Source organism: Tamandua tetradactyla, chromosome 3, assembly GCF_023851605.1.
Source record: "Tamandua tetradactyla isolate mTamTet1 chromosome 3, mTamTet1.pri, whole genome shotgun sequence".
In the NCBI taxonomy this organism is placed as follows: Eukaryota; Metazoa; Chordata; class Mammalia; order Pilosa; family Myrmecophagidae; genus Tamandua; species Tamandua tetradactyla.
In genome coordinates this window covers 34,881,739-34,904,998 of record NC_135329.1, presented here as the reverse complement: position 1 = coordinate 34,904,998, position 23,260 = coordinate 34,881,739, and the positions used below count along the sequence as shown (strand labels likewise).

General features: G+C 35.0%; 1 protein-coding gene across 1 annotated transcript in view; it reads left to right on the top strand.

Moving 5' to 3' along the window:
* The first annotated feature begins 478 nt into the window (after positions 1-478).
* Positions 479-23,260, top strand: part of MCPH1 (microcephalin 1) — a 271,418-nt gene continuing 248,636 nt past the window's right edge. Inside the window, exons 1-3 of the mRNA XM_077152989.1 lie at positions 479-626; positions 3,463-3,554; positions 9,298-9,419. Of these exons, the coding sequence (XP_077009104.1) occupies positions 587-626; positions 3,463-3,554; positions 9,298-9,419 (254 nt within the window). The 5' untranslated portion in view covers positions 479-586. The remainder of the gene's footprint in view (positions 627-3,462; positions 3,555-9,297; positions 9,420-23,260) is intronic.

The window sequence follows — 23,260 nt, the reverse complement described above, 5'->3', positions numbered from 1 at the left end:
CGATACTGACGAAATTCAGCAGGTAATGAGATTGTAGTAGGGCGACGCCCAGAGTGAGGTTGACTGTATGTTTTTGGAAATTTGGGGCAAAACTATCATTTGAGACCCCTTCCAAACCTGCAAGTCTACGAGTGTCCACCTACTCCAGATTTCCCTTCCCTCTCAGCTGAGCAGGAACTGAGGATGCAGGAAAGATTCTTAACTTTATGGAGACAGAAGGTTTAACTCGGGATCTTCTAGGAGACCCGTCCTTGTAGCGCCAACGAGGACAGACGGAAAGACTTGTGGAGAAGTACGGTTGACCCGCAGTCTAGAGATGATACTAGTCTGAGTTTGTGCCACAGGAAAAGTCCCTTCACTTCCAAGTGGAGCGTTTTAGCCTGATCCCTCTTTCCTGCGCTCTCCCGCCCCCTTTTTTTCTTTTGCTCTTGGGCTGCCGTGAAAACGTGGATAACAGGATTGATCCGGAGCTCTGGAACGCAAACGCGAACGTCCGCTGTGCGCATGCTCAGTGGCCGGAGGTCCGCGCGGTCAACACTAGTTCCGGGTCCTACCCCGTGGGGTGGGCTTGTGCCCACGTCCTCTTATGGCGGCCCCCGGGGCCCCAGAAAGTTTCATCCTGAAAGGTAAGAAAGATTCCCTGCTCTCTAGACATAACTATTCGTATTGGGAGAGACAGGGTAGATGAGTGGGGATGGGTTCGGTGTCTGGCAGGAAGCTCTTGCTGTCCCGGAGTAGGAGGTCTGGCTCGGATACTGCGAGTTTTGTGGGGTTGCCCGTCACCCCTCAAACTGCCCCGTCATCACAGTTTTGAAGGAGGGCACCATTGGTCGCAGGGTGGAGCTTTAGTTGTGGAGTTAGATGGAAACAGTTTCCTTTTCGCCTTCTCGGAGTTGCCAGAGCTTTCCTCTCGGCACGTGGGGCGTGTGGAATAAAACTCTCCCGGGACGGGTGCTGGGGTCATCCTGAGCAGGAAACCGGCCCTTTCCCCGGGCGGTCGGAACTGCTCGTTCCCGGAAGTTTGGTCCCAGCGAAGGCAGAGCTCAGTTACATCTGTTTTCTAGGAGCAGGCCTTTCCTTCAGTTGGAAGTCCCCTACCCTTTGCGTTGTTACAAATAATTGCCCGATTTTTAAATTTCTTCCCATACCTCTGGGAAATGGGGGAAGTAAGAGCGATGGAGGGCTCTTAGAGAACATTAATGAAAAGATAGGGTCAGTCTTATGGCTTGGGGCAGGTGATGAGAGGAATAGGTCAATTTTAACTGGTACATGTATGTGGTTAGGCTTTCTTGGGGGTTCTTATTTCTTATGAAAACTTGAGTGAATTTAGAGACGTAAGGTAACTGTGGGATTAAGAATAATACTCCTCCATGTGTCTGTACCTACTGTTATGACAGTTGATGTCTTTTGTTGAGTAATGTGTATCAGGTACTGGATTAAACACTTGATTTATATTGTCTTATTTTAAACTGTCCAGCAACTCTATTTTACCTCATTTTACGTGGGGAAACTTAGGATAGTGAGTTTAGGTACCTTCTCCCAACTACCACATAACTAGTAAAGAAAGGTAGAATTTGAACACCTGAGCCTGCTCTCAAGCAGACTATTATACTAGTCCTTACTGGTCCCTGGTTACATCACTGGCTTAGGGAAATTTCGTGTTGGAAAAAAGGGTTTTTGGGTAGTAAAGGCCTGTATTGAGGGGCCTGGAGTAGTATAAAGACCTTACAAAAAAAAGAAGAAAAAAACTAAAAATGTTATATAACTTTTTTTTAATAAAAGAAGTTGTGGATTTACAGAACAATCATGCACAAATTGAAGGGTTCCCATATACCACCCCACCACCAGGTACACTTGCGTTGGTCTGGAAATTTTGTTACAATTAATGCTAACACTTTTTTTAATTCCACTTTTCTTTAATATTTTTATTGAGAAATCATCACACATACACGGTCCATACATGGTATACAATCACATAGTTGTGTGTTCATCACCATGATCATTTTTAGAACATGTTTACATCACTCCAGAAAAAGAAATTAAAAGATAAAAGAGAAAATTTGTATATTCATACTCCTTGCCACTCCCTCTCATTGACCACTAGTATTTCAATCTACGCAATTTTTTGCTCATTATCTTCTCCCCCATTTATTTATTTTTTATCCTTATTTTTTTACACATCTGTCCATACCCTGAATAAAAGGAGCATCAGACAAGGTTTTCACAATCACACATCACATTGTAAAAGCTGTATAATTATACAGTCATCTTCGAGAATCAAGGCTACTGGAACACAGCTGAGCAGTTTCAGATACTTCCCTGTAGCCACTCCAATACACCATAAGCTAAAAAGGAATATATAATGCATAAGAATAACCTTCAGGATAACCTGTCGATGCTGAAATCTCTCAGCCACTGAAACTGTCTTATTTCTCTCTTCTGCCTTTTGGTCAAGAAGGTTTTCTCAGTTCCATTATGGCACATCCCAATTCATTTCAGGAGGTCTGTCCCATGTTGCCAGGGAGATTTACACCCCAGGGAGTCATGTCCTACGTAGGGGGAGGGCAGTGAGATAACCTGCTGAGTTGGCTTAGAGAGAGAGGCCACATCTGAACAACAAAAGATGTTCTCTGGGAGTGACTCTGAGGCATAATTAAGAGATTTATGTAACTCTTTAATCAGACTTTGTATAACTGAAATGGTGTTATGAATTTAGCCAGGATGGGGTCCTTTGAAAAACAGACCTTGGCTCTTTTTCTAACGTTAGTATTTTGTTAAGTTAACCTGACTTTCTTTTTGTTTTGCTCACAGTTATTGACCAGTAATATGTATATGGTAACATTTTTTCTAATGTTTTAGAACATTAGTCTTGAGAAAAAGGTGCCTTCTACAGTGGGGATCCGCAGACTGTGCCAAATGTGGCCTGTTTTTGTAAGACCCACAAACTAAGAATGTTTTTTATATTTTTAAATTCTTTAAAAATATCAAAAAAAGAATAATGATAAATTAAAGCAAATTATATGAAATTCAAATTTCTGTTTCCGTAAATAAAGGTTTATTGCAACACAGCCATGCTCACTCATTAACACATTGGTATGGCTGCTTTTGTACTACAACAGGCATAGTTCGGTAGTTCTAACAGATACCTATGGCCTGCATATCATAAAATATTATTCTGGCCTTTTACAGAAAAAATGTGGTACCAAAAGGATTAAGACTAGTTTGGAAATTTGGGAAGTGTTTAGAATGTAAACTATGAAGTGTGAATGAGTAAAGTTGTTTTTTTCTTAAAATTTTAAGAATCGTAGGAGCATTGATAGGTAGTTGTATTTGAAAACACTTTAAAATTATAAAATATACTTTTTAACGTAATTGGAACAAGAGAAAAATCTTTTGAAATCTCTGGGTGAGGAATGCTGGAAGTGGGAATATATAATTCATGCTAATACCTTATCTTTTCAGATGTAGTAGCATATGTTGAAGTGTGGTCATCCAATGGAACAGAAAATTATTCAAAGACATTTACAAAACAACTTACAGATATGGGGGCAAAGGTAAGAAATTCATTTGATTATATAAAAGAGTCCTTAGATATATGAGATAGATTTGCAGTGGGTCAGTGTTGAGAGAAAAAAGAAAAGAATCAATATATTAAGAATTTAGAACGATAGAATTTATAGAACAGTTGTTATAGACAATGAGAGAGAAGGAGGAATCTAAGATGAAAATTTGGATTCTTACGTTGTAACTAAGATGCATGATGCTAATAATCAAAGTGAAGGATAGAAGGAAATAAAGTTTTTAAGGGAAAGATTGCGAACATTGCCATATTTGAGATATCTGATAGACACTTGCATATACAAATCTTGAACTCGAGATAATCAAGGCTAGAGATAATATTTACAGCTCAAGGTCTAGGTGAAACCATGGGTGTGGATGCTGTTCCACTTGCAAGATATTTAGATTGTAAAGAATGCTGAAGGCAGAACCCTGTTGAATATTGAAAGGACAGGTAAAAGGAGAGAAGGGAACCCACTAACAAAAAGAATGGCAGAGAATCAGGAAAACAAGTCCCTAGAAGTCCAAGGAAGAAATAATTTCAAAGATGGAAATTTAAAACACTGCAGAATATTCAAGAAAGATAAGACTGACAAGTATATTTTAAATTTGACAGCTATAAGATCGTTATTTAGCCTAGCGCAGTTTTCAGTGAAACGGTAAATGGTAGTGCCAGGAATCATTGAAAGATGAGGAAATAGAGAAATTGAACATAAATTATTCTTACAAGAAGTTCAGCTATGAACAGTGTGTTTGCATGCTTTGTGGGATTAAAGAGAAGATGGGTGATAGGCTGAGAGAAAGGAATAAATGGATGAGAAGATAATTGAAGATGTTGTAAGGCAGGGTGAGACATGAGGCAGTGGGATAAAATTTAAAGAGGAACTCACCCTCAGGCAAGGAGTGACTGCCTCCTTAAATTTTCTACCTTAGGGGCTTTTCCTGCCTCACTCTAGTCCCTGTTGAGATTGAGGAATTAAGGACTGAGGGTAGATTTGAGAGGAATCAGAGTATCAGTATAGGAATTAGTTTTGAACCTGAGGAAAACATGTTTTTACTGACATTGGAATATAGAAACCTGAGGTACCGCCATTCTATGATATCTGTATACTTGAGTTAAAGACAAGTTATATTGGCTAAGAAAAAAAGCCATTGAACATGTGAGCTGACACAATGGCTTTTGAAGAAGGTGTTGAAATCTTAGATCTCTTGGATTTTTTTGTATTGTGTCTTTTATTTTGAAAAATTTTAACTACAAGACTTGAATGAACATAGATTGAATAATTGTACATCTGTTAGATACTACTTTTATTTCTATTTCTCTATGGAGTATATAGGTCTTTGTGTCTCTATGTTTTTATAAACTATTTGAAAGTAAATTGTAGACATCATACTTTGCCCCTAAATACTTTATTATGCATCATCTAAGAACAAGGATACTTTTCTGTATAACAAAAATACTATTAATGATAGCTAAGAAAATTAAGAATAATTTCCTAGCACTTTTTTAAAGTGTTTGAATCAATTTATACTTTTACCAGTGTCTGAAAGTTCCCATTGATATAAGCTTAGTTTATCAGTTTTTATGTTCAGCCATTCTGGTGTGTTCTGGTGGTGAATCTCCATGTGGTTTGAATTTGCCTTTTCCTGCACCTTTTCATTTATTTATTTTGAAATGCCTGTTCAAGTCTCTGGTGCATTTTTCTATTGGGCTTTTCATTTTCTTCTTGATTTGTAAGAATTCTTTATATTTTATGATTGACCCCTTTATCAGTCATATAAATTGCAGTATTTTCTGTCACTTTGTGCCTTGCCTTTTCACCTTTTTAATGGAATCTTTGATAATTTTATAGTTCAATTTTTAATCTTTTCCTTTATGATGATTAATTTTTGTATCCTGTTAAAAAAAATGTTTATACACCAAGTATAAAGATTTTCTTCTGTGTAATCTTCTGGAAACTTTTATCATTTTGCCTTTCACATGATTTACAGTCCATCCGAAATTAATTTTTATATTTGGTATGAAGGCAGTTCAGTTTCATTTTTTTCCTCTAAGTTTTTTTTTTTTCCACACCTTTCATTGAAAAGACTCTTTTAACCAAGCTCTGCAGTATTACCTTTGTCATAAAGCAGGTATCTTATGTTTCAGTCTGTTTGGGGGGCTCTCTGTTCTATTTCATTGGTATGTTTTTCTGTTCTTATGGCAAAATCACTCTACTGCCGTAATTACTCTTTTTAATAAATCTTGAGTCTTTCACTTTGTTTTTCAAGGTGTCTTGGATATTCTTCTTAACCCTTCACCTTTCCAAATACATTTTAGAATCACTTTGTCGGTTTATACCATAAAGCTTTTATGAGATTTTAATTGAGATTGGATTGATATAGTAGATCAATATGGAGAAAGTTGATAATTTTGCAGTATTTAATTTTCTAGTCCATAAAAATGACATATGCCTTTGCTGATTAGGTTTCTTTAGTTTCTTTTAACAATTTTTTATAATTTTCTCTGATCGTTTTTAATGCTATTGTAAATGATACCTCTAAAATTTCATTTTCTGTGTTAGTAGATAGAAATATGTTAATTTCTGTGTATTGACCTTATGTCCAGCAAACTTGCCAAACTTACTTGCCAAATTTAGAATATAGATGTTTGGTATTTTTCTTCCTTAATTTATTTTTTCATTTCGTAACATATATATATATATATATATATATATATATATATATAATATAAAAGCTGACGTTTTAACCACTTTCAAGTCTACAATTCAGTGGCAGCAAATAAATTTAGTTTTTTGCTAAAATCAGCTCCAGCCATTACCAAAACTTTTTCATCATCTAAAACAAAAACTTTGTACCAATTAAACAGTAACTCCCTATTCACCCCTTGAAAACCTCTATCTGCTTTTTGTCTTTATATGAATTTGACTGTTCTAGATGTTTCATTCAAGTGGGATCATAAAATGTACTTTTATTAAAGGCTTGCCATGTTATAGTATTTATCAGAACTTTATTCCTTTTTATGGCTGAGCTATAAGATTTCATTTTATGTATGTACCACATTCTGGGCCGCCTGGACTGAACTTCTGATTTTCTTGTATTTTTATCTTTTGTTGTGTCCATTTCTTTATCTTAATCTTTTTTTATCTTCATCTGTCAAGGAATGCTTAGGTTATTTACACCTTTTAGCTGTTGTTTTTTTTAATTTTAGATTTAATTTATTTGATTACAGGATTATTCAGATTTTCTATTTCTTCTTATGAGTGTTTTTAGAAAGTTGTATATTTTTTTTACAAATCTGTCCATTTCCTCTAAATTTCAAAATATATTGGCACAAAGCTATTCATAATATTCATTGAAAGGAAGTTTCAGTGTCTTTAGAATCTGCAATGACAACCTATTTTTCATTCCTACCATAGTTTATTTCTGCTTTTTCTCTTTTTTTTCTTGATCATGCCTATCTGGGTTTTTAATTCTGACCTTTTATATATGCACTTTTAGATTATACATTTCTTTCTAAGCGTGGTTTTAGCTGTACTCCACAAGTTTATATCTAGTAAATTGTAATATAGAGAGCTATTCTTATGTTCTGTTTTATCCAGTGGTTATTGTTCTTGTTGTCTCATCTGTTCATAGATTTGATTTTTTGTTTATTTTTTTGTATTTTTTTTTAAGTTGAGCATTATATACTTAAAATTGTCTATAAATAATTTGAGACCTGGAATTGTATATTCTCTCTTCCAAAGAGATTCAAATTTGCTTTAGGCAGATGTTTATAGTACTCATAATCCAATTATTTTAATCCAGTTTCAGAATTTGAGATGATTTAAAAGTAGACTGCAGACTTGTGAGGTCCAGTGTAACTTCTGGTTCACCCTTCTTTCTAGATGCAAGCCTATTGGATCCCAGCCTGTAGCATAGAGGTTTTACCAGATCCCCTTCTCCCCTTCAGAGGCTTGTATTCTAAGCTTGTATCCCTGGTACTGCTTATTGTTTGTTGAATTTGACAGAAACCCTGGGAAAAAAGTGACCCCAATACTAGACTCATCTCTCTGGGTATCCGTCTTCAAAAATCTCGGCCCAATAATTCTTCACTGCTGTGATAACTCTCCAGGGCTTTCAAGTGTACGTTTGTAATTTGTTTATCCTTTCTAGTTGTCCTCACTAAGTAGTTGGATCTCAATTGGGATCATCATAGTGGAAAAGTTGCCTTGTGTATACAGTTTTTAATTTTATGAAAGTATAACATCTATGCTGTTTACAAATAGTACCATGAAGTTCATAATGAAAACAAAGTAGAAACCAGTAATTCTTTGCCATATATTTCCTTTTCCATTTTTCAAATGCAGTTACTTTCAAATCTTTTATCTTTTTAATTTTGGTATTTACCTTTATATTTCTGAAATATGTCAGCATTTTACTTTGATAAAATTAAACATTAAAAATTCTGTTAGCTTGTACATTTGGAACATACATAAAGGTAAATTTTTTTGACACCAAAAATATCTGAAAATGCCTTTATTGTATCATTGGCTTTAATTGACAATTTGACTGATATAAAATGCTAGGGTGGGGTGGTGCACTGGTGGCTCAGTGGCAGAATTCTTGCCTGCCATACTGGAAACCCGGGTTCGATTCCCAGAGCCTACATGCCAAAAAAACCCCACCACCACCAACAACAAAAATGCTAGGGTGTATGTTATAGTTCCTCAGAAATTTAAAGGCATTTCTCCATTGTCTTCTGATTTCCAGACTGCTATTCAAAAGTTTGATGTCATTCTCATTTCTCATTCTTTGCATGTGACTTATTCACCCTCTTTTCTTCCCCCTCCCCCCAGCACTCTCAATGTCTGTTTTTATTCTGGCTGTACTAAAATTTCATGATGATGTGGCTTGGTGTGGCGTTGCTTTCATACTTGTGCAGGCCTATAGGGACACTTTTCAATCTAGAAGTCATCTTTCAGTTTCAGAACTCTTTACTGAATTATTTCTTTCATTCCTCCATTTTCTCTATTCCTGTATTCAACTCTTATTTCTAGGCTTTTGGGCCTCCTGGACCAAGCTTCTGAATTTCTTATATTTCATCTTCTATTGTGTCCATCTCTTTATCTTAATCTTTTTTTTTTAACTACCTGGGAAGTTTTCTCAGCTCTGTTATTCAACATTTTCATTGAAGTGTTTTTATTTATGAACATATTTTTTAATTCCCAAGAGCTCTTTAGTTCTATAATGTTTTTGCGTTCTCATTTGTTAAGTTTTAATCTCTTAGCTGTGTTTGTCATCTGATTTTCATTTTGTTTATATTGGGTTATGTCTTTGATATTGAAAGCATTCCTTCAGTGTTCTTTATTATTTGTTAGACTTTGCCTTCTGATTCTGCTACCACACTGTCCATCTACTAGAAATCTGTTTCCATCTCTTATCCATTTTTTTCTCCTAGTCTCTCTATAGTGGCAGAACTCTTTTTTAATTATTTTAGTAGAACTTAAGCAGTTTTTTTTTGAGAGGGTGTGGAGATAAACACATGTAATAGTACACACCATGTTTAACTGGAGCAGACTTTTTTATTAAACAGTTTTATGTACTTGTTAGAGTATTTCTCTGTGACAGATTATGAGGAATGGAATTGCTGGGGTAGAGTTTTGGACATTTTTATTTTGATGAGTATTCGATTAGTTGAACTTATGAAATTTTGTGTTAATAATAATAATTTATCTTTTTTCTGCATTTTGCCTACAGGTTTCAAAAACTTTTAACAAGCAAGTAACTCATGTTGTATTCAAAGATGGATACCAGAGCACTTGGGATAAAGCACAGAAGAAGAAAGGGGTAAAGCTTGTTTCAGTGCTCTGGGTTGAAAAGTAAGCAGGTTCTTTTTTATTTTCTTTCTTAAGTGTTTATTGTTATTAAAATACGGAAATATTTTGTATGAATTACAGACAAGTTTGATTTCCATCTTTGCTCTGCGTTTTACTTGGGCAAGTAACTTTAAGCCCTAATTTTTACAGCTGAAAATGGATTTAATAATAGAATACCTAACTCTGCCTAGAAAGTAAATGAGTGTAAAGTCCCTAAGACAGGGTCATTATGCTTGGTATATTCTGGAAACATAGAAGCAAGTGTGATGAATGGGTTGGGGGTAATGACAAGTTGGAAAGAAGAGTGGAGAATGGAAGGAGAAGGGCAGAGCAGAGAGTAGTTAAGAGGTTATTGAATAATCCAGGTTAAAGATGTTTCTTGGATCAGTTTAGTAGTAAAGCTGAAGTGAGAAATGGACAGATTCTGGATATATATATATATATTATATATATATTATTATAAATATATATTATAAATATATATATTATTGTAAATATATAATATATAATAAATATATTTATTATATATATATTTATTTTTTAGATGTTGAAGAGAGAGAATCTTTTTTATTATTAATTAAAAAAAAATTAACACAACATTTAGAAATCATTCCATTCTACATATACAATCAGTAATCCTTAATATCATCACATAGATGTATGATCATCATTTCTTAGTATATTTGCATCGATTTAGAAAAAGAAGTAGCAAGACAACAGAAAAAGAAATAAAATGATAATATAGAGAAAAAAATACAAATAAAAAATACAAAAATGGATATGTTTTTGAAGCCAGTGCCAAAGTACAGTTCTTGAGCATATGAATTTGCATTGGTAGAGAAAGGGAGGAGTCAAGGATGACTATAAGGTTTTAGGCCTTACGAACTGGAAAGATGAAATTGCCCAGAAGCTGAAAACAATGAAACTTGGGAGCAAAAGAACAGCAGATGTCACCGTGTGCCTTCCCATGGACAGAGAAACCCCAGTTGTGATCATCCTTTCTTGAATGAAAATGTCCAAATGAAAGCATCAAGGGGAAGATACTTTCTCTGAGGAAATACTGCTGGCACCTGGGATACCTCTGTCATATGGGAAGACACTTGGCGATGTCTGCTGGTCCTTCTCTCCTGGGTTCTGGTTTCAGTGGCTCTCCTTACATGTCTCTAAGCATTTTTTTCTCTCTTATCTTCATAAAGGAACCCAGTAAAGGGATTAAAACCTACCCTGGATGGGCTGGGTCACATCTCAGTTGAACCAAATGGTCCCAACCACAATAAGTCTGCCCCCACAGGGATGGATTAAAAGAACATGGCCTTTTGTGGGGTATATAATAGCTCCAAACTAGCACAAGAGGTTTGACAAGAACATGTTAAATCATTGTCTAGGAATGTAGGAAAGTAAATGAATTAGGGACAGTTCAGAGAATCACTTCAGGGGTCTCATGAAGTTTGTGGTTATAAATTTAAAGTAGGACCAGAGAAACAAACCAGTTGTTTCTTCAGCAGTTGTCACTTATGAAGTAGGCAGAATACTAGATTTAACCAGGGTTGGGATCTTGCTAGGAAACTACTATCGAGGGAGAGAGAGCGAACGGAGTTGAAGGGATTGTAATCAGCAAAGCGCTGATTATAATGATAGACCATGTGATGCTTGATTAAGAAAGGAAGGAAGGACATAAAGGGAGTGAAGGATAGTGGAAAGATAGTTTGATTAACATGTTGTAGATCTTAGTTGGGTAGAAATATTATTGGAGTTGTACAAGAGGGTAGGCTATAAGTTTGGAAAAATCAGAGGATATTGTTGGAGAGTGTGATATTTAAAATTTAGATTATGAAGGATATGCTAATAAAATGGAATTAAATTCATAGTACATCTCTGTTAATAGGAATCCACATCTATTTACATATCTCATTACGTGCATATCACATCCTGGATATGTTAAATTTCAGTTCTTTACTCAACAAATAAACAGCAAGTGCATGCTAGGTACTCTGGAAGACTGGAATGAATATGAAACAGGACACAAACAATTTATAACCTAACTGAGAGAGGCAAGTAAAATAACAAAGGTGAAGCAGTCAGACCCATTGTAATGTACAACTCCAGGGGACATCGCTTAAATTATTCAACATCACCCTGGAGAAATTGATCTAAAAAAATAAAAGTTCCTCCCATGAGTGAATGGACATGCCTTATTTTTTACTTTGTTACTTTCATTTAAGTTTACCCTAGTTTCCTAGTTTATTCACTGCCCAAATTACTCTGGGATATATCAAGGCATCACACTAACCACCAAAAAGATCTCACTCCCTGTTCAAGATTCTGTGTACTTATGATGTTCAGCTAAACTGACCATGCAAGTTAAATTTGGTAATGCGCTATCCAAAAAAACAGATTTTGCACCAAATAAACATCTCTCCCTTTGCTCTCACACAGAAGTTAAAGTTTTAAAATATGGATATCATCCTTTACCCTGTATTCTGACCTACCTTAGTCGTATCTATATCAGCTTCATTCGTACCATTAGTCAAAGTCTGATCCCTTTTTCATCTTTTTAGACAATTCCTGTGTTGGGTAGTGCTGACTTTCATATCTTCAGAGCTCTAACTCTGAGTCTCAGGTTTCACATAAATACCCAGAGTTTCTGGGAATGCCCAGGTTATATACAAAACAGCCCTGTATCTCAGAATTTAGCAATAACAGTTACAACTCCTGAATATAAGTGACTGCTGTACGAGCTTACAATCTAGGACCCTTTACAATAGGCCCCAACCTGATCCCATGCTCTTCAATTCACTGAGTTTGTGTATTCTAGTTAGTCCATATGAGTGAGGCATGATAATATTTGTCTTTTTGTTTCTGACATTTCTTTCAACATTCAGCCCTTAAGGTTCATTCACCTAGATGCTTGCTTCACAACTTAATACCTTCTTGCAGCTTCTCAGTAGTCTATTGTATGTGTACACCACAGTTCCCCCTTCCTTCCCTCAGCCGTACCCTTAGGCTATCTCCATTCTTTGAGGATCACAGCAGTACTTCCATAAACACCAGTGTGCAAATGTTTATTCCTGTCCACACACTCAGTTCTTCCAGGTATGTTTTGAGCCACAGGTTGCACGATCATGTGACAGCCCCACTCTTAGCCTCCAGTGGAACCACCACACTGCCCTCCAAGGGGCTGTTGAGCCATTCTTAATACAGATTTTTACAAAATGATTATTTCCTAGACCAGCATTTTTTCCATGTTTACTATCAACTACCAGCCTCCCACTGAAATCACGGGCTTTCTTTTCTTCCATACTGATTGACTGATTGATTCATATAAACTCAGGATTCCAATTTTTTTCAATGGCTTATAATTCATTACCATCTATTTGATGTTCAGGTTGTTCGAGATTTGCTTGTACTTTCAAACATTTGGTATTTTAATGTGGTACATTTGTTGCAATTGATGAACCCACAATACTAGAATTATGTTAACTAAAGCCCATAGTTTACATTAGATTATGTAATTGTATTTTTGTTTCTTTTATGTTTTTCTTCAGCACTTTGCTCCCTGGCATAAGATGTTCCAGGAATATCTTGTACCTCTGATCTACCCCAGCCCCAGAATCAGCCATTTCTTCAAAGAACCCTGGTTCCTTTTAGAGACTATTAAGAGTTAGATCTCAGCTAGTATGCTCAGTTACTAGGGTATCACTGCTTCTTGCCTTTTGAGGAGCTAGGTATTATTCCATTCTTCCCCACTCTTCTTCCCTATTTTGTGTTATTTGATCTGTTAACTTTTTAATTCTAGTAAAATACACATAACATAAAATTGCCATTGTACCCATTTTAAAGTGTACAATTCAGTAGCACTAAGTACATTCCCAGTGTTGTTAGACTATCACCACTGTCTAATCCCAGAATTTTTCATCACCCAGATAGAAACCTTGAATCCACTAAATACTCATTCCTCATTGCCTCCTATCCCCTGCCCCTGGCAACCCGTAATCTGCTTTGTGACTCAAGGATTTGCCTATTCTGGATATTTTATGTAAACTGAACCACAGTTTGTGACCGTTTTTTTTTTTTAACTTTTTTTATTGTATAATATACATACAAAGCAAGGAAAGAAAAAAGCAAAAATTTCTAAAGCACTCTTTCACAAGTAGTTACAGGACAGATCCCTGAATTTATCATGGACTACCATACCAACATCTCAGATTTTTCCTTCTAGCTGCTCCAGAATATTAGAGGCTAGAAGGAATATTTTTTTAATCACAATCGACTTTTTTTGTGCATGTGAAAAATACCATATATACAAAAAAGCAGTAAATTTCAAAGCACAGCCCAATAATTAGTTGCACAACAGATTTCAGAGTTTGGTATGGGTTATAATTCCACAATTTTAGGTTTTTACTTTTAGCTGCTGTAAGATACTGAAGGCTAAAAGAAATATCAGTATAATGATTCAGCAATCATACTTGTTTGTTAAACCCTACCTTCTCTGTATAAGTCCACTATCACCTTTGCTCTTTTTCCCACTGTGGGAATGGGCTATGCCCATTCTAACTTTTTCATGTTGAAGGGGCTGTCAGGGGTAGGGAGGTGGAACTAGCTGATGTTCTGAAGAGGCTAGGCCTTCTAGGTTTCAGGACTTATCTGCTCCAGGGACCCATCTGGAGGTTGTAGGTTTCTGGAAAGTTATCCTAATGCATGGAACCTTTATAGAATCTTATATATTGCCTAGGTGTTCTTTAGAATTGACTGGTATGGTTTTGGTTGGGGTTTGGCAAATTATGATAGGTAGCAATATTTAACTGAAGTCTGTGTAAGAGCAACCTCCAAAGTAGCGTCTCAACTCTATTTGAACTCTCTCAGCCTCTGATACTTTATTAGTTACACTTCTTTTCCCCCTTTTTGTCAGGATGAAATTGTTGATCCCATGGTGCCAGGGCCAGACTCATCATCCCTGGGAGTCATCTCCCAAGCCACCAAGGAGGCTTTCACCCCTGAATCTCAAGTCCCACACACCAGGAGGGAGGGCAATGATTTCACTTGCATAGTTGGGCTTAGAGAGAGTGAGGCCAATTTGTGACCTTTGTATTTGATTTCTTTCACTTAGCATATTTTCAAGGTTCATCCACTTAGCATGTGTCAGTACTTCATTCCTTTATAATGCTGAATTTGATTGTATGGATATACCCTATACCTTAGAATAGGATTGCGAGGTCTCATGGTAATTGTATGTCTAACTTACTGAGGAACTGGCAAACTGTTTTCCAAAGCAGCTGTACCATTTTACATTCCCGGCAGTGTATGAGGTTTAAAATTTTTCTGCGTCCTTGTCAACACTTGTTATTTTCTGTTTGTATCACGTCATTGCAGCCTTCCACGTAGATGTGAAGATGTATGTCATTACGGTTTTTTTGTTTGAACTTGCCTAATAATGTCTTTGAGCAACCTTTCATGTACTTATTTTATATCTTTGGATAAGTGTTATTCAAGTTCTTTGCCTTTTTTTAAATTTGGTTTTTGTCTTTTTTTGTAGTTGAGTTCTAAAAACTCATTATATATTCTGGATACTATCCCCTTATCAAATATATGATTTACACATATTTTCTGTGGTTTATCTTTTCACTCTTAATAATGTCCTTTGCCCCAAAGTATTAAATTTTGATAGAATCCAAGTTATCTCTCTTTTTTCTTTTGTTGCATGTACTTTTGGTATCATTTAAGAAACTATTTTCATATCCAAGGTCATGAAGATTTGCGTTTGTTTCCTTCTAAGAGTTTTATAGTTTTAGCTCTTAAATTTAGGTCTTTGGTTCAAGTTCAATTTTTTTATGTGTGAAATAATGTTCCAGCTTCATTATTTTACACATGATAACCCATTGTCCCAGTATCACTTGTTCAAGAGACTATTCCTAATTGACTGGTCTTCACACCCTTGTTGAAAATCAGTTGAGTGTAGATGTATGGATTTATTTCTGGAATCTCAGTCCTTTCCCATTTATCTGTATGTTTATTAAGAATAAACCATACTGCCAGTACCTTATTACTATAACTTTGTTTGAGTTTTGAAATCAAAATCAGGAGTTTGAGTCCTCCAATCTTGTTCTTTTTCAAGATTGTTTTGATTATCCCAGGCCCCTTGTATTCCTTTTGAATTTTAGGATTAGATTTTATATTTCTACAAAAAAGATCACTGGAATTTTATTAGGGATATTGCATTAAATCTGTGGATTACTCTGGGGGCTATCACCATTTTAACAATAATCTTCCAAACACAGATCGTATTTCCATTTATTTAGGTTTTCTTTAATTTCTTTCATTGACAATTTTTAGTTTTAAAGTAAACTAAATGCACCTCCTTGGTTCATTTTTTTTCTTATGAATTTTGTTTTATTACAAATGGAACTGTTTATTTTATTTTGAGTTGTTCAGTTGCTCATATAGAGAAATACAATTTCTTTTTTTGTAGATTGATCTTAAATTCTGCAACCTTGCTGAAACTGTTTATTAGCTCTAATAGTTTTATTATGGATTCCTTAGGATTTTCTAAATGCAAGATCTTGTATTCTAGAAATAGATCTGGTTTTATTTCTTTTCTGATCTATATGCCTTTTGTTTATGTTTTTGTCTAATTGCTCTGGCTAGCATCTCCAGTACAGTGTTGATTTGAAATGGCAAGAATGAAAATTCTTGTCTTGGTCTTAGGAGAAAAACTTCAGTATTTCACCATGAACTGTGATATTAGCTGTTGGTTTTCTAGAAATGCCCTTTATCAGTTTGAAGAAGTGATCTTCTATTCCTGGTTGTTGGGTGTTTTGTTTTTTTGTTTGTTTTTCATTAAAGATGTTGATATTCTCAAATGCTTTTTTTCTGCATCTTGATATATTTTTCTTCATATATTACTTAATTTACTTCATTACATTGATTTAATTCAGTATGCTGAACCAGTTCTATATTTCTACGATAAATCCCATTGTTCATGGTATATAATCCTTTTTTGTTCTTGCTAGATCAGTTTGCTAGTGTTTCATTGAAGATTTCTTTATATTCATGGGAGATATTTGTCTGTAGCAGTCTTTGGTTTCAGTACAATAATGGCCTCACAGAATGAGTTGGAATATTTTCCATCCTTTTATTTTTTGGAAGAGTTTATAAGGATTGGTGTTAATACTTTTAAAAATGCTTGGTAGAATTAACCCATGATGCCATCTGGTCCTAGGCTTTTTCTGAGTTTTTTTATTTCTAGTTCAATCTTTTGTTGTATTTCTACTCAAGTTTTTTTATTTCTTCTCAGGTCGGGTTCAGGACTTTGTGCTTTTTAGGATTTGCCCCGCTTCATCTAGGTTATATAATTTGTTGACATAGAGTTGTTTTGTTATTGTCCTTTTTATATCTGTAAGCTGTAACTATTCATTCCTGATTTTAGAACTTCGAGTCTTCTCTCTTTTTTTCATAGTCATACTAGCTGAATATGGAATCTGTGGGAATACAGGCTCAGGCACAACAGAAGCTTTCAACAAATGATTCCTTTATTAAATTTATATAGCATAAAGTGTTCAAAACAGCGTGGGTAGACATTCCATTGTAGTCAGTCCTGGGGAGGCCAGTTGCTTAGGTCAGGGTTAATTGGTGGCAGCTATACACCCCACTTTGCACCTGAGAGAAGAATTGGGGGGAGGGGGGCGCTGCCACTGAAAGTTCTTGCCCTGTTAAGCAGCTGGGGCTGCTTGTTCCCATTTTGGGTTTCTGGTATGCTCAGGACATTCCATTAGACCTAATGTCTTCCTTAGGCTATGGAACGGAAACAATGAAACATCTGCATACAGTAGTAAAAGGATTTAAGGGTTGGGAAATGACTGCTAGATGTATCCTTGACTTCGCAGCACTAATTGTCAATTTTGTTGATCTTCTGAAAGAACCAACTTTAGTTTCATTGGGCTTTCTCTTGTTTTTCCATTCTCTATTTTATTTATCCTACTGTAATCTTCATTATTTCCTTCTTTCTTGATTTGACTTCACTTTTTCCTTTCTCTAGTTTCTTAAGGTGGAGGGTTAGGTTTTTATTTGAGATTTTTTTTCTTTTAATGTAGGTCTTAACAACTATAGGTTTCCTTCTAAGCAAAGTTACTGCTGTTATCTCATAAATTTAACATATTGTACGTTTAGTTTTACTCATCTCAATGTACTTGGTAATATCCGTTGTGATTTCTTTTGACTATTTAGGAGATGCTTTTAAATTTTTCGTGTATGTGTGAATTTCCCAAATTTCCTTCTATTTCTGATACCTAATTTCATTCTGTTTTGGTCAGAGAACATACAAATTGTGTGATTTCAACCCTTTTAAATTTTTTGAGACCTATTTTATGGCCTAACATGGTTTATCATAGATTCACTGTTAACTTGGGTAGAGTGTTCTATAGATGTCTATTAAATTTGGTTGGATTATTCAGTTGGTGACCCCTTTTTTTCCTACATTGATCATCTGTCTAGTTGTTCTGTCCATTACTGAAAGGGGTATTGACGTTTCCAACTATTATTGTTTATGTCTTCCTTTAGTTCTATCACTCTTGCATTTCTTTTAATGCTTGTCAGATGGCAACAAATGTCATTAGTTTTCGTTTATCTGGAAATGTCCTTAATTCATCTTTATTCACGAATAATATTTTCAATGAATATGGAATTTTCAGTAGATATCTTTTTTTAATGGCTTACAGATGTTTTTCCAGTGTTTCTTGTTCTCTATTTTATCTCAGGAGAAGCCTGTAGTTATTCAAATTGTTCTTCACCTGTAAATAATGTCTCTTCATCCTAACCCTTACCCCCAGCTTCTTCAAAGATAATTTCTTTATATTTGGTTTCCAATAGTTTTACTAGTATGTGCCTAGGTATGGTTTCTGTTGGACTAATTCTGGTTAGATATCCCTGAGCTTTCGGCATCTAAAAATTTATGTTTTACTCTATATAATTAGGTTTTACCTATCTTTTTCAAAAATAATTCTGCTCCATTACTTCTTTTTTGTTACTGTAATTAGTAATGTATCAGGGATTGGCAGAATTTTCTGTAAAGGGGTAGATAATAAATATATTATGGGTTGTGAGCCATATGGTATTTGTTCAGCTACTCAACTCTGCTCTTATGTGTGAGAGAAGCCAGAGAGAATAAAGCCTGTGGGCTATAGTTTGCCAGTCTCTCCTGTGTAATACATCTTTTGACATTTATGTCTTGTCTGGGAGGCCCTGTTTTTTTGTTAGTTTTTCAGTCTTTTTTCTCTCTTTTTTTAGATTGATCTGTTTTCATGTTCACTGATTCTTTTCTCCATCAACCCCTTGCTGCTTTAAGTCTATTTAGTGAGTTTTAGATACTTTTCAGTTTTAAAGTTTTCATCTGGTTATTTTATATATTTACATATGTTTGTTTTTCTCCTGAGATATCCCATCTTTGCATTCATTAGGAGTCTGTTTTCTGTTATCTTCCTGAGTATAGTTGTATTAGCTGCTTTAGTCACCTTGTCAGAAAATTTTCACTTGACTTTGCCCAGATCTGTCAGAGGAGTAGCTAGTCTGTGGCAGCTGTAGCCTTATACAATGAGTTTTTTAATAATAAACTTGACAATCAAAATGATTCCTTGATCCATGGGCTAGAGAATGGATGTTGTGTTAGCACACATGACAAAAACATTCATTCATTGTACATTCTCCATCAGAGCTCTTGAGTGACCAGGTGCATTGTCGCTGAGCAGTAATATTTTGAAAGGAATCTTTTATTCAGAGGAGTAGTTCTCAACAGTAGACATAAGATACTCTTCAGGTCATGTTGTGCTGTCATCCAGGCTTTGTTGTTCCATTTATAGAGTGCAGGCAGAGTAGATTTAGCATAATTCTTAAGAGCCCTAGGATTTTCAGAATGCTAAATGAACATTAGCTTCAACTTAAAATCAGCAGTTACAGTTAGGGTGATGCCCTAACAAGAGCATCACCTTGTCCTTTGAATCTTTGAAGCCAGACATTGCCTTCTCCTCCCTAGCTATGAAAATCTTAGATGACATTTTCTTCCAATAGAGAGCTGTTTCATCCATGTTGAAAATCTGGTTAATGTAACCACCTTACAGATTGTCTGGATAATTTACTGCAGCTTCTGCATTAGCACTTGCTACTTCACCTTGCATTTCTATGTTACGGAGACTGCTTCTTTCCTTAAACCTCATGAACCAACCCCTGCTAGCTTCAGACTTTTCTGCAGTTTCCTCACCTCTTTCAGCCTTCATAGAACTGAAGTGTGTTTGAGCCTTGCTGCTCTGAATTAGGCTTGACTTAAGGGAAGGTTGTGGCTGATTTGATCTTCTAGTCATACCACTAAAATTTTTTTTCCAAATTATCAATAAGGTTGTTTTACTTTATCATTCATTTGTTCATTGGAGTAGCACTTTTAATTACCTTCAAGAATTTTTCCTTTACATTCACTACTTGGCTAACTGGTACAAAAGGCCAAGCTTTTGGCCTTTCTCAGTTTTTGACATGCCTTCCTCAGTAAGCTTAATCATTTTGAGCTTTTTATTTCAAGTGAGAGTTATGCTACTCTTCTTTTCAATTGAACATTCAAGGACCACTGTAGGGTTACTAACTGGTCTAATTTCAATATTGTTGTGTCTTAGGAAATAGGGAGGTCCAAGGAAATGGAGAGAGTGGCTGCTTGGTGGAGTAGTCAGAAGACACAACAGTTATCAGTTAAGTTCACTGTGATTATATGGGCATGATCCATGGCAACCAAAACGATTATAATAATAACATCAAAGATTACTGATAACCATAACAGATATAATAATAGTGGAAAAGTTTGAAATACTGCAGTTCCCAAAATCCCAATTGTCTCTATGACACAGAAACATGAGTAAACACATGCTGTTGGAAAAATGAAGTTGATAGACTTGTTCAACACAGGGTTGCCACAAACCTCCAATATGACAAAAAAACAAAAACCCTATACCTTAGATGTTTTACTAAGTACATAAAAAGTGCATACATTTTTCATTTGTTTGTATGTGCATCCATACAAATGAGTAGATTTAATTTTTTTTACTGGGATGCATGCATATCCCTTTAGTTAACAGTGTATTATAGAACATCTTTCCATATGTGCCTAGAGATATGTCCTATTTTTTAACATACGTAGAACATTCTTTTCTAATAGATGTCCACCAGTATATGCAATCTCCTGTTGACATTTTTATTTTTCTTTGTAATTAGTATTCCATTGAGCATCAGTGAGCTTGTACTTTTTTTTTTTTTTTTTTTTTGCAGTTGTCTAAGTATTTCCGGGGGTTTAAAACCCCAGAAGTGGACTTGTGAGTTCAAAGGGCATGGATATTTACCTTTTTTTATAGATGTTGCCACATTACCTTCTGAAAAGATTGTGCCATTTCCAGTCTTTCTAGCAATGTAAAAGGCTCGTTTCCCAATACCTTCATTCATAAAATGTATTATCAGTCTTGTTAATCTTTCCTAATATCTGGGAAAAAAATAATATTGTTTTCACTTGCATTTCCCTGATTTTGTGAGCTTTAACTTTCTTCAACAGAACTAAGAGGTGAGTGCCAAGCTGACTTTTATTTAATATATCATACGTCTATTATTTTCTGTTAACTGTCTGTCTAGGGTAGCTGCTCATGTTTTCTATTAAAAATGAACGTTAAATGCATAAGGTCACTAGGTGTCACTAGAACCACATTTTGTTCTAGTGTAATGGGACAAGCAGTCCCATTTATTTCTGGGACTGTTCTTTTTAAGAGCAGACAATAGCAACTGATAAGTTCTGACATTTTCTTTGGACAATAGACATTTTTATATTTAAGCAAGAAGAAATAAAAGTGAAGGAAATAAAGGTTAACTTGCTTCTTTCCTCTTAAGTTCTTTTGAAGAAAGTTGATCATAAATTTTTTTTTTCTATAGTCACAAATTTAACAGAAGGGTTGGAAGTATATAGTTCCTAAGCTTTTTTCTTTAACCATTTGAAAGTAAGTTACTGGCTAGATGCTCCATCACCTTCCACATTTAAAATTTCCTACAAACATGGACATTTTCTTGTATAATCATAATATAGGCATCAACATTAGGAAACTAATATTAATACCATCCTATCATCTAATCCCCAGACTTCATTTTAATTCCATCAGTTGTTTCAATAATATATTTTATTGCAAAGTCTCTGCTTCAGAAATACACATTGTGTGTATTTGTCATATCTCAATAATCTTTTTTAATCTGGAAGCATTCCTCATTTTTTTCTTTGACTTTCATGACTGATATTTTTCTCTTTTGGGGGGTGAGGATGGATGCGTGGTCCAAGGAACAAACATGACTTTGATACTTTTGAAGATTACAAATCAGTTATTTAGAATGGCCCTCAATTTGCAGTAGTTTGGAATTTCTTCATATTACTCGGCTTATGCATCTTTTGAAGGAATGTTATGGAAGAGATAATGTATTCTTTTTTTTAATTTATAAATGCAATTTTATTGAGATACATTCACACACCATATAATCCTTCCAAAGTATACAATCAGTAACTCACAGTATCATCATACAGTTGTGCATTCATCACCACAACCAATTTTTTAGAACATTTTCATTACTCTAAAAAAGCAATAACAATAAAAAAGGAAACTGAAAAATCCCATATCCTTTTTCCCTCCCATTATTATTATTACTATTATTATTTTAATAGTTTTCACGCACCATACAACCCATTCTATATACAACCAGTGGTTTCTTGGTATAATCACATAGTTACACATTTACCACTTCAGTTAACATGATAACATTCTCATTTCTTCCGAGGAAAAAATTTCCAGCAGCTAGAAGTAAAAACCTAAAATTGTGGAATTGTAACCCATACCAAACTCTGAAATCTGTTCTACAACTGACTGTTGTGCTGTGCTTTGAAATTTGCTTTTTTATATATATTTTTTCCAAAAAAAAGAAAAAAGTTGATTGTGATGATAAAATATTTATTATTTCTAGCCTCCTGTATTTTGGAGCAGCTAGAAGGAAAAGTCTGGAATGATGGTATGGTAGCCCATGACAAACTCTGGGATCTGTCCTGTAACTACTTGTTGAAGAATGCTTTGAAAACTATTGCTTTTTTCTTTCTTTGCTTTGTATATGTGTTATATTATATGATAAAAAAAATGCCATACTCCTTATATCCCCTGTTATTGACATTTTAACTTTGGTATAGTGCCTTTGTTACAATTAATGAAGGTTACAGTGTTACTGTTAACTATAGTTTGCATTAATTGTATTTTTTCCATATACCATCCCATTTTTAACAGCTTGTAATAACAAAAATACATTTGTTCTCTCATTCATGTAAAAACTTTCTTATATAATTAATCACCATCATTGTCCTCTCTGTTTTGCTAAATTATACAATCCCAATTTTTATCTTCTAGCTTACCTTCTGGTGACATACACAACTCTAGCCTTCCTTTTTTAACCATACTCATACTGAGCTTTGTTAATTACACATACAGTATTGTGCTACCCTTGCACAATATTTTGCTATCCATTTCTGATCTTTCATAGTTAACCTTTTTGAATATTCTGTACTCCTTAAGTATCAGTTGCCCAATCTCTGCCATCATTCCGTCTTCTGATAATCTGTGCCCTGTATTTAAGTCTCAGAGTTTGCTCATTAGTTAGTTAATACTAGTGAGACCATATAGTATTTGTCCTTTTTATTCCGGCTTATTTTGCTCAATATAAAGTTCTCAAGCTTCATCCACTTTGAAATGATGTATTCTTACTGAATCCTCCCCGGTGGTACACAATTTCAATGTGTTGGTACTGAT